This window comes from Hyaena hyaena, unplaced genomic scaffold (assembly GCF_003009895.1).
Source record: "Hyaena hyaena isolate Hyena2069 unplaced genomic scaffold, ASM300989v1 scaffold_25, whole genome shotgun sequence".
Lineage (NCBI taxonomy): Eukaryota > Metazoa > Chordata > Mammalia > Carnivora > Hyaenidae > Hyaena > Hyaena hyaena.
This window is the reverse complement of record NW_024080657.1, coordinates 1,773,158-1,785,868: the sequence shown is the minus strand read 5'-3', so window position 1 is coordinate 1,785,868 and position 12,711 is coordinate 1,773,158. Positions and strand designations below refer to the sequence as shown.

At 44.5% G+C, this 12,711-nt stretch overlaps 1 protein-coding gene across 1 annotated transcript in view; it reads right to left on the bottom strand.

Annotated features, from left to right (window-relative positions):
- The window catches only part of CTNNBL1 (catenin beta like 1), a 162,568-nt gene that overhangs the window by 98,577 nt on the left and 51,280 nt on the right, over positions 1 to 12,711 (bottom strand). Inside the window, exons 5-6 of the mRNA XM_039227069.1 lie at positions 8,791 to 8,888; positions 1,072 to 1,165 (exon numbers count right to left, since the gene is read on the bottom strand). Coding sequence (XP_039083000.1) covers positions 1,072 to 1,165; positions 8,791 to 8,888 — 192 coding nt within the window. The remainder of the gene's footprint in view (positions 1 to 1,071; positions 1,166 to 8,790; positions 8,889 to 12,711) is intronic.

Below are 12,711 nucleotides of genomic sequence, written 5' to 3'. Positions count from 1 at the left end.
TGTGGAAGACAAAAAGAGCTGAGAGAAAAATCTGATCTCATCAAAATTTCTGCTTCAGCCGAGCCTCATTCATTTCTCAAGCTCTGCTTAAGATATGTCACCTTTTGGGTTTTTTTTTTTTTTTTTTAGTAAGACAACGACTAGTGATAAAGAAGACTACCCAAAAGCACAATTTTATTTTTTTAACTTTTACAACAATTTTAATATTTATATTTGAAAGACAGGGAGAGAGAAAGAGAGAGAACTAGGAGGGGAGGGGCAAAGAGAGACAGAGACAGAATGCAAAGCAGGCTCCAGGCTATTAGCACAGAGCCCAATGTGGGGCTCGAACTCACAAGCCGTGAAATCATGACCTGAGCCAAAGTCGGACGTTTAACCAACTGAGCCACCCAGGCGCCTTGCAAAAGCACAATTTTAAATAGGCTCAAGGTTCAGCAACTTTACAGGGAGAAAGACCTGGGAGATTCGAGGAGGAGGAAGGGCAATACTACAGAGGAGTCCCCTTACAATAACATAAGATGAAGGTGCATTCAAGTTGCCGGCAGTATTCCAATTAGTTTACATGGTAAACTACACATAAGAAGACAAAGAAACACTTAACTCTTTTTCAAATCAACTGTCTTATAAAGACAGTTCCAAAGTTCGTAGTCCCATTGAAGGAAAACCAACATACAGGGCTTAAAAATGGTAAAATACATACTTCCCAAAGCTAAATAAAATAATAAAATAAAATAAAATAAAATAAAATAAAATAAAATAAAATAAAATAAAATAATAAAATAAAATAAAATAAAATAAAATAAAATAAAAAAGCAAAGTCCTGCTAAAAAGAGCCAGTTTTGGTCCAGGAAGGTTACCTACTTAGCAGATTCCTGCTTTTATTACCCGCAAGCCAAACGAGAGCTGCAGTTATATGAAATTTACACAAGGGTCTTCATTTCTGGAAAGGCAGCCTGGGAGCAGAAGGAAAGAAAACACCCGCTGTTGATTCTCTTATGAAGGAAGAAGGGAAGTGAGCGCCAAGCCCCGAACCAGACACAGATGTCCCAGGGTCGGTGCCCCGGCCCTCACCGAGAGTGTTATGGACGCCGTCCGCCTCTTCTTTCACAGACTCATCCAGGCGCTCCAGGTTCTGCACGAGCAGCGCGACCACCTGCCCATCCACCTTCAGCAGCAAGGAAGCAAGAGGAGAGAGGGACACGTGTCACAAAACAGGCCCCCAAATGTTCCCGTTCCCATACTCACTTCTCACCCGCATGAACAAAAGAACTAATGGGCCACCCATGCTTTAGGGGATGCTCTCCCTGTGCTCTCCCATCCCATTATCTCTCCAAGTCTTGAAGTGACCCCCAGGCAAAGAAAGGGCGGGCATCATTATCTCCAACTTAGGATGAATAGATCAGAGCATAAGGAGACAAAGTAAAATTCAAGCTTACAAAGTTAGTGAGTGCCGGCGCACCTGAGCTTAGGCCTTCTGAAATCAAGTTCAGTGCTCTTTCTACTTCTCTGTGGTACTGAAACAAACACCCTGCAAAAGTCCCTTCTTAGGTCAGATCCATAGTTTGTTCAAGTCAAAAGAAAGTTGCTGGACCACAGCACCAAGAGATGTTTAGCTAGGAAGGTTACTTGCCATGATTTACACTGACCTCAAACTTTAGGGTTAAACTCAAAACATTCCTAACATTTCATGCTAAGCTTTAATGAAACTATTACTTCTGATGAATGTCTAATTCCTTCTTGATAAGACTATTAACATAATAAAATGTCTTAATGCATGAGACAACAATTAAATTTCTCTAATTTGATTCACACAACCTTATAGGAAACTTTCAGTAGCCACATCATAGAGCTGCTATTCAGAGATTAACAGCTTAGTCACGACCAAACAGCTACTGAGCAGTGGCCCAAAAAATAAATAAACAAAACCCAAGCTTCCTTCTTCAGTGAAATAATGCCGATACTACTTCATGCTACTCTAGGCACAATCTTAGGGTGACCGTCCTTGGGGAAACCCTGATGCACACCAAGGAAAGTAACTAAGGAAACTCCTCATAATCAAGAAGTGATAATCCATCTGGTAGTGAATATCTAATTAGTAGCCAGTAAGTAAACCTGTACGGGAAGATAAAACCTACCATGTACCTGTGTTATATCCTCTCTCTCACTGCCTCAGTTTCCTCACTTAGGAAATGGGAATAAGTTATAAAGATTAAATAAAAGTGTGTGGCATATCTTACACTGGGTTGGATCAAAAATTAAGTACAGAGTTGTTGTTTTTTAATGTTTATTTATTTCGAGAGACAGAGACAGAGCATGAGAAGGGGAGGAGCAGAAAGAGAGGATCCGAAGCAGGCTCCAGGCTCTGAGCTATCAGCATGGAGCCCAGCGCAGGTCTCAAACTCAAGAACCATGAGATCATGACCTGAGCCCAAGCTGGACGCTAAACCGACTGAGCCATCCAGGTGCCCCTAAGTAGAGCTGGAATCTAGCTCTTTACCTCATGTGATATCTGATCATTCACTATTCATATCTCTCATGAACCAAGAAAAACTCCAGTTCTTTGAAAGCAGTCACCAAACCCTCGCTCATCTCGGTCTACTCTTCCAAGTATAGAGCAATGCTGTAAAACATGGCAGATTTTGCTAAATTCAAAAAAACTGACAAAACACTCCCTTTGTGTACTGCAATCAGGTTTTTACATAAATTGTTCCATTTACTCTCACGTAATCCTCACAGCTTTTACAGGTGGGCAAACAAAGGTCCAGAGAGGTTAACTAGCCTAATCAAAGTCACAAAGCTTGCGGCACAAGTACTGACTCTAAGCCTCTTGTTTTTTTCCTCACACATCCTGTCGCTTTGGGGACGGGAAACAAAAAGGAGAGAGACGGACACTTCCCTGAGCACTTCTGAATAGGGCACCCTACGACACAATTCAAACTGAGCCCAAGGATGGAAAATGGCAAGAGGGACAGAGCTTGAAATAAGGCCTCTTTACTCTTTCTTGGTGATGCTTAAAGGAAGCATCTGGCAAGAGGGAAAAAAAGCTGAAATTACTGAGTAATCTGTGAACTTGAGTCATAAATGAAGTAGGGTTTATCCCCTTGAGGCCCTTTATGGTGTAAAGAACAACGAAAGACACGAGCTGCAGCTTTCAGAGGCTACTGATGCCAGAACTGAGGGTGCCCGTAAATACCAGAATGAGCTGTTTTCCCCTCTTATCCCAAGGAGATATGCAATCTTGCTCTCAAATCTCACAGCCAGCAAAAGCTTCACCAAAGAAATCCACTGCAATGTTTTCCTTAATTAATTGGACAATTTGAGTATGTGAGAGGAAACAGAAAAACATCTGGGGGGGAAATATGAACCATGTCACAGTTTGTTTTTCCCTAAATCACCCTGATTGACTTATAATCTCCCTGAATCCTAAAGCAGCAGACACTGCAAATCCACTGGGTATCACACTCTTGTCGGTTCTGCAAACGGCTTTACCCGTTTCAATTCCTCATTGCTGCCTTATCTGCTTTATCTGTTTCTCCCCCTTTTCTTGATTCTTTGTTATGTTTCCCATCTCTGCTGTCTGGAAAATGGGGGTGGGAGGGTGGGGGGACAGTGGCATAAGCAACGCATTCAAGTTCCAGAATGGAATGGTTACAGAGAGTGGGTATTTGGCTGGAGAAATTTTTTTTTTTTTTTTTTTGGGCTACAGAAATCTAACTTCTAACAGGCAGTCTTTTCAAGCTTGCCAAGTGTGAAACTTTATGTTTAACTGGGTTAAATGCAATTTTATCTGATTGTAGAAGGGTCAAAGCAGTCAAAATACATGTAGCTCAGAAAACCCCGGGAAAAATGTTTATATTATGCATAGCTCTGGATATCATCTTAAGAAGCACAAATGAGCATTCTGTCTAACTCCATCCAGCCCCTTGGGCCTACCACCTTCATGCCAATTTTACCTGCGACTAAACCTGAAACGAAAAACAAACCCCGGTCAGAGATGAAGGGGTCAACCAGAGCCAACCCTGGCCTGGAAATCACGACTGTCTGCAGCCTGACGGTTTCTGGTAAGTCACTGGTTACGTCTGCTTGTTAGCAGATCCCCTGAACAACATGCCAGCGGGACCTACTGAGACACAGTCCAAGGGCATGATCAGATCCTTTTCCTCTTGACCAGGGAAGATGGATACAAAAGAAAAGGACAAATTTAAAAAAAATAAAGGACAGAGGAGAAGGTCTGAAGGATTCTCTTTCTATCTTGGATAGTCTGCCAATAAGCCTTAAGAATTTGGAGTAAAATTTTGTAGCTATCCTGAGTTCTGGAAAGTTCATATTTAAACGACTAAGAAAAAAACCTCTCACATCCAACGAATCTTGATCATGTAGTAAGTTCAGAGGTCACATATGGTAAGATGGTCAGAACGTAAAATTTCCGCCTGTTACCACCTATCTTGTAATATTTTAGCTTCCGCTCTCGCTCCCTCCAGTTCGCTGTCCACACGGCTGCCGAGAGCGGTCTTCCTAGGATGTTAGGTCAGACTATGTTGCTTCTCCATTGCTTATGGGCCCGCCAGTTACTTCCCTTCACACTGGCAATTCCACCCCAAGGTCCTACCCAGGCCTCCAAAACCCTGAGTAATCAGGCCCTGACTCCGCTCTCTCTTCTCACCCCAGCTGTGCTTGCAGTTTTCTGCTCCTTGAATCTGTCAAGCTCAGTCCTGCCTGAGGTCCTTTGCACTTGTCCCACCTTGCCCTTGGTCATTCTGAATGGCGGGTTTCTTCTTGTCATCCTGAACTGAGGCCTCCGATGACTATCTAATCTAACGTGACTTCCCAGTCTCCGTACATCACATCACTCTGTTTTAATTCTTTATGTAACAGAGAATCACTCTCTGGTTTCTGGTTTGTTTACTGCTTCTCCCTATGCTGGATGTGAGCTCACAAAAGCAGACTCTCTCAGTCTTGCTCACTGCTATATATCCCATTTCTAGTGTCCAGAATATACCAAGCACGCAGTAAACATTCAGCAAATGAACAAACAAGTGAATTTTGCTTGGGAACAAATACAAACACGGGTGAAGACATTAAGAGAAATGGGGAGGGATAAAAGTGATAGGATCCAGAAACTTAATAAATCTCTTTAGAGCAACTGAAAGCCCGCCACCCTTAGCCTCACCTGAGCGGCACAAATGCACTGCCACCCTGCCCAAGTCAAACCATTGTAGGACTTCTAAGCTGAACACTGAAGTAGGGTTAGCTGAGTGTAAGAATGGGTCTGCAAGGCAGTGTCTGGACTCTCCACACCATAGCCACTTTTGTGAAACTCTTTCTACCAAATGGTGGCTCCTAGCCATTATGGCCAATGTTGTGGCCCAGCCACATTCCCACCTCCTCCGGCTGGGACACCCGCACACATCCTCCTGTGAAAGCTTCCCTCTGAGGCCACAGACGGTGAGTGCTCCCTCCCCCTTGCTTCCATAGAAGCTGACATCTCACAGCCGTTCTGAATATTCTGCCTTGCGTGATCATTATTTCATCCTTTTATTTTTTTTTTTTTAAACTGAACATCTATCCTCCCATGTCTTACTCAGGTCCATTCCCTTCCAAAGTTTTTTTTTGAGTATTTGTTCAAAATGTCTTTTGAGCATCTGTCAAAATGAAAAAGAAACACTGAACTCAGCAAATACTTACAAACATCTCGCTGCATGGCAGGTGACACAGATCATTTTAGCTTGACATTTACGAAGTACTTAGTATGTGCCAGGCATAACAGCTTTATGAAGATAACGGCCGGCATTAGTAGGTGTTTACTCTGTGTCGGACACTGCTCTAAAGGTTTATTAAAGAGTATTTATTCCTCAGGTCAGTGCTACACGACAGGCACTACTGTTATCCCCATTTTACAGAAGAAGAAACGGAGTACAGAGAGAGTAGGTTAACTTTCCCGAGGACCCAGGTGGAGGTAAATGGGGTGGTAAATTACGGAGCTACCACTCTGGCCACTCCCTTGATGGGAATCACATCTCAGGGAAGACAAACTTATCAGCAGATGTCCAGAAGCCAATGTGACAAATGCCAGGATATACAAAGGGCTGAAAGAACACAAATTCTGCTGGGGGGGATGAGCCTTAGAGAAACTTCAAAGAGATGAGCTTTAAGTGGTATTGAGTGGGAACACTGCCTGCAGCCAGGGAGGGGCAAGGCCTGCCAAGGGGAAGGTAGATGTGAGCAAAGGCACGGGACAGCCGACAGCCGAGCACATGACAAATTTGGGGACTGGTGCGGAGGAAATAGCTGTACTCTAATCACAACTCTCAAGAAGTCCTAACTGCCATGAAAGCAATACACCCTCGCATTTAGAGCTCCTCAGAAAAGAGTCTACTTTCCAGACTACCAAATCGATGCATTATACGGCACCGATATCCACTTTTTGCATAAATATTAGCAGTGGGTGTGAAGCAAATGTTAAACCCCAAAGATCCCTGAGAATGCCAGGACAGCACTCTCTCCCCACAAATGTGCTTGTCTATTGCTTAGGACTTCCAACTGGGAAAAAGACCAAGGCAATAACTGCACACTGCACACCACAATAAATTCTGCTGCATGCCCTCTAGCCTCTGCTCATGCAATTTCGGGCCTCTGATATTGGCCCCAAATTAAAACTACAAAGACAACTCAACCCTTGTAATATGAGAATACTTATCAAACTTCTTCCTGGATGCAGCACAAGGGCAAAAAAAAAAAAAAAAGAAAGAAAAAAAGAAAGACCACCCACCAGTTCTGCTCTGTTATTTACTGATGGCTTCTGACTGGCTGCACACAAGCAAATAACAGAGGAAGTCTAGGAATGTTCAGCTGTGGTTCACACCAGCCCCACCAGTATAAAGCAGTAAGAGTCAAAATCTTAAAATGATAATAAAAAACAACTAAACAAACAGAAAATCCTTTATGGCAGCTACCTGATGGCTCCCCAGACTGAGGATGAACGGTTTCTTTCCAAACAAACAATAAAATCTGCACAATCCAGCTTTTGTTCGTGGGCTTAGCAACACAGAAAACACAAAGGGGGCTTTTGTGTGAACTGCTGTTTCTGGGTCCGTTTTATAGGCAGCAGCCAGGCTGGCTGCTCCTCTCTCATCTCCCCTATTCACACAGGCAAAGGATGGTAATTAAAATCATCCCAGGGACCAGGCAGGAAGCCTTATTCGGGGCCACTGTAATTAACCTCTGGTAGGTAAGACTGCACAAATGACACTGTGGGGACACAGGGCAGGGGCAGGTGTCACAGCCTTCCTTCAGATCCTCCTCAAAACAAAAGGACAACCCAACATCATCCTTTTCTCTCTGCACAGTGGTTCAAAGGAGAAATAAAGGTTCTGAATTCTACAAAAGTGGCAGCTCACTCTAGGAAGGGGCTTGAAAGAAAAATGGCAATAGAAATTTTCATCATGCTCAGCCACAAAGAGCCCTGCTGGACTCCAGCCTCACTCTCTATAACAGACAGTCCTTCATATCCAGTGGGTTCACAACCTCTTCATTCACACCAAATGCCAGCAACAAGCATGGCACATGGGAAATTTCTAGTGTCAAGAACCTTGAGAGAGAGAGACAGAGTGAGGAGAGGGTGGGCAGAGCAGCAATGGGGTGTCAGAATCACTTGGGGCCCCAGTCCCAGTCATTCTGATTCAGTGGGTTTGGGATGGGGCTAGACTAGAAGCTAACAGAGACGCCGGTGCTTCTAATACAAGTGACTGCAGCGATCTCTGATAAACTGTAAACTTAACTAACATCCTTAGCAGAAAGAAAAAACAAGACAACAGAAGGCAACAGAGAGGAAGGTGAATTCACAGAGCCTTGAGGGAGGAGACAGCTTGGTGGCTGGACAGGGCTCCACAGGCAGTGTCAGGGTAAGCGGCTGGCCAGCTCCGGCGCCGCTCTGGTCTCAAAGGCCTCAGTGGTGGCTGGCGAGGGAGGAGCCGATGTGGCGAGGCAGGACTGTGCGGCAGGGATGCGGGCCCGGCAGAGTGACCCGGGAGATGGCTGTGCTTCTGCATCCGGGCTGCCTCACATGTGAAGTGAGGTGCTAAGAATGGATCGGTTTAACTCATAAGTAAACTCTTCCTTTCGACTGCCTGCTGCCTGAAAGATTCTGAGGCCTTGCCCAGGCTCCACAAAGAAGGCGCACGGAAATCCACTGGCCCTGCCTCTACAGGCATCCAACCCTGGCTGGAGGAGCTGGAACGTTTGTTCTTGCTTTTAACATTGTCCAACTCCCTGTCTGTAAACTCATAACGGTATCTGTCCTCACCAGCGCTCAGAGAGGAGAGAAGAAACATCTGTGAAAACTCTTGGTGAAAAGGCCAGTAGCGCCACAGTTAGGGGCAGAAGGACAGGGACACGGGGCCAAAGAGAACACAGGTTCCCATCCCAGCTGGGTGCCCGTGGGCAAGTCGTTTCGCCTAAGCCTCAGTCTCTCAGCTGGAAAATGGGAATAGTGGCTGTGAATACCCATCCGAGAGGATACAGTAAGGCTCACGTAACTGGAAAATGATGAGAAAAGGCCTGCCTACAATAGGTACTTAATAAATGCCGGGCCTCTACAACCCCTAGCAACCCCCTTAACACAGTTCCCCAGGACTGAGTACCCATAGGCCGCACTGCTACTTTCAGACCCTCCTCACTCAGTGCAGCCTGGCCACCGAGCTCACACCCACCGGCTGCCACTCACAGAGAAAACGGTGGGGACAGCAACACCTTACAGACACCTGCAGAACCCCAGCCGGACGTGCGACTCACCAGAGCATCGATGAGTACTTCCGCTCCCTCTTCACTCTCGTGGAGGGTGTCGATGTCTGTTAGCTCCTGAAGCAAATCAACCACAGCTATGGACACATGTGCAAAGCGTTAAGGGCACCACGAACACACTGAAACCCTGCTGTCAGTTTATGAAAATCCCTGCTTCCCTTCTGTTTCCTTGTCAACCATTTTGTCACCATTCACCTTTCATACATGGTGGGTTTCTCAACATCTCTTCAACAAGGTTCTACCCACAGTGGGTGTTCAGTAAATGCCGTTACCCAGCTCTGTCTTTTTCCTTCCGCTGCCTCCCTGCTCACGTACTCCATAGGTTCATTTTCCCAAATTGCAAAATCTCAAATAGATTGCTCGGGAGGTCGCTTTTCCAGGGAGAAAGAGGCCAACACCCTTAACCCTATCACACAATTTAAATTCTTGGAACTCAGTATAATCTGAACTACCCTGTTCAGCTCACCTTCGAAGGCAGTAATGATTTCTGAGATGAGATGGCTGGCATCTACCAAGAGGCTGTAGAGAGCAGGCCATGGCACCATCAGTTTCAGACGCAGATGGAAGGCTTTAGGCTGGACTGAGCCACACACCCCCGCTTGAGGCTCCCTCCCCTCAAACACTGAGCTGCCGTGGACATAAAAGGCAGAACAAAGAGAAGTAAACAAAGCAACAGCAAAAATACAAGGAGGAAAATATACATGAAAGAGAGAAACATGCAAGAGGGAAAAAAAGAGGTATGTCTGGAAACTGGAAGGCAGAACTAAATAAAGGAAGTCTCCCTTCCCTCGCCCTGGAAACTCTCTCACACACAGAGACGACCTGCATTTCTGTGAAGAAGAAAGCACTGCGATGGTGACAAAGGCAAATCCATGATCCACTCTGGGCCTCAGTTTCTTCCTCCACAAAAAGTGGAAGTTCAATAATCAGAGACATTTAAAAAATTGTACACCACAGGCAACTGCCAACGTGCAACAAATGAGGAATACAGATGTCCTGAAAGGGGGGCCATCAAATGGAACTTGGAAATCAGGAATGCTCTGCTAGTAGGCTGGTCAGAAAACAGGTAACTAAAAATGTTGAGGGCAGAGGGGCCAGAAAGCAAAGGCACAGGGGTAAAAGCAGAGACTGGAATACACAAAGGCCCATGAAGGGAGAAGAAAGGGGAGGGAGGGGAGGACAGAAGAGAGGGAGAGAAGAGAGAAAGTCAGAACTAGAATTATATGAAGGAAATAGTATTTTGGAAGAATAATAGCTAACAGCTGTGTGCAGGGGGCACTAAAGCACTGAGTGCCGGGCGCGGGGATGGGCAGAAGGCAGGATGAGCAGGTAGCTGGAGGGTGAGGGCTGGGCAGGGAGCCAGGTCTGGAGGAGAAGACACCACACACAAGAGTCCAGAGCAACACAAGGTCAGAAGCAGGGCAGTTTCACTAGAACTAGAAAGAAAAAAATAAAAGGAAAGACACAGGTCACAGTAACAAGAATGATAGGACTTGCTAACTGCCAACTGACATTCCAGGCATTTTATGAACATCTTCTGCTGAAAGAAAAGCTATTGGAAGGTTGGTTTTATTCACGAATAAGGACCAGGCAACCGTCATGCATAAGTAAGTAAGCTGTGTCTTCTTTCACTCTTGAAAGTGATATTTACCCCAGGGGCGCCTGGGTGGCTCAGTTGGTTAAGCCTCCGACTTCGGCTCAGGTCATGATCTCATGGTTCATGGGTTCGAGCCCCGCGTCGGGCTCTGTGCTGACAGCTAGCTCAGAGCCTGGAGCCTGTTTCAGATTTTGTATCTCCGTCTCTCTCTGACCCTCCCCTGCTCACGCTGTCTCTCTCTCTCTCCGAAATAAATAAAACATTAAAAAAAAAATTTTAAAGTGATATTTACCCCAAACACCAGAGTGGTACAAAACTTACTATGTGCCAGAGCTTAAAGGTCTTTGGACAAAACTCCTTTAGGTGTCTAGTCTCCATTAACAAAGTAACCAGAAAGCAGGTGACACAGAAGACCACCTTATCATACCTGACATACAGTAAACCAAAATATGGAAGTCGACTGAATTAATTCTTTTAAGTTTTATTTATTTCTGAGAGAGAGAGCGAGAGAGCGCTCATGCATGAGCAGGGGAGGGTCAGAGAGAGAGAGGGAGATACAGAATCTGAAACAGGTTCCAGGCTCTGAGCTGTCAGCACAGAGTCCAATGCAGGGCTCAAACCCACGAACTGTGAGATCATGACCTGAGCTGAAGTCAGAGGCTTAACCAACTTGAGCCACCCAGGCACCCCAAACTGAATTAATTCTAAAAAGCAAAAACCGGCTACCAAATGAACCCCTAGAAAGCCCGGCACCACCCGACTGGAGGAGTTTGGAGTGAAGACTGCAGTGGTCACCACCGTAATAACCACCATGTCTGAGAGTCATCATTTTGCTAAGCACTGTGCTACCGAATTCTCACAACAGCATTGTTAAGTATGATATCCCCATTTTACAGATAAGCAAGCTAAAGCTCCAAGTGGTTAAGTAACTTAGCTAAAAGGTCACTGTGCCAGTAAGGGAGAATGTTAGGTCCATCTGGTTCCCAAAATGATGTTTTTGCCACGACACTTCATAATTCCCCTGTGCGTTATTATGAACGCCAGGTTTAAACAGGGCTAAGTTCAGGCAAATTCTAGCTACTGATCCTACTGTAAAGACAAAGAACTGTCATGTATTTCCACCAAAAATTATTAAAAGTGTCAGGAAAAAACAAGATGTTGAAAACTCCCCTTCATCCTCCTCACCTAAGAAACTCCCAAATATATTCTCTAGAAAAATTCTTACATCTGTGGCGTAAAAATCGTACTATCTATTCACATGCTTATTTAATACGCATCACATTTGATCTATCTATCTATCTATCTATTCATCCATCCACCCGTCCATCCATCCACTGTAGAGTCAGATGTCTATAAGCAGGAATATGAAATCAGGCAAAAAAAAAAAAAAAAAAAAAAAAAAAAAAAAAAAAAAAAAAAAAAAAAAAAAGGCAAAAAAAAAAAAAAAAAAAAAACCAACAAAATAGAAAATCTAAATCAGGCATGTGTTAAGTACTATCATCACATCCCTTGAATAACACCATGCATAACTATTTATTAACTAGTATGTGACGATGTTAATTAAACAATAGCCTCCCAAGAGACAGGTGGGGACGCATGAAAGAACAAGAGACAAAGAGTCAGGGCAAACATGAGGTCAGGGGTCATGTCATATTCATCCTTGCTTCACATCTTTAGTGAACTGAATTACCCCCAAATTATCACTAGCCATGTAGTCTCGTTCAAGCCCCTTTATTTCCTTACAGCTTAGTTTCCTCGCCTAGAAAATGGTGGTAAATGGTCTCTGCCCCGCCCATCTCTCTGAGTAGCTAGAAGGAACAAGTAAGGGCATGTACATCGAAGGCCAGGTAAATCAAAGTACTAAGAAAATATGAGAGTGTTTTATAATAAAGACCATTAGTCAAGTCTTCTCACAGAATGGCCAAACCCCTCACTGCTGCCTTCACGTTTCCCCGAAGGCTCTAAAATCTAAAATGTAAGCTAACGACAGCATGGTCCCCCTTTCTGGGTCACACTAGGTTGGAAGATCTAACTTTATATTTCAGCTATGCTACATTCAGATTGATCAAGTCCTTTTTCAGCCTCTAAGGTCTTGAGGGCCAGGTATCATATTTTTCTTTGATTAGCCTTATATCATGCTCACAAATGTGTCACGTTAAACCTAGGAACCTTTTTAAAAAAGGAAAAAAAAGTTGACAATGGTGGTGGTTTTATATAGGACAGGATAAACGTCTAACTTTTACCAAGAAAAGTCATTTCTAAAAATGTTCCAGTAGTGACTTCCCTGCCTACTCTCTCCTACCTCAGCTGAGAAG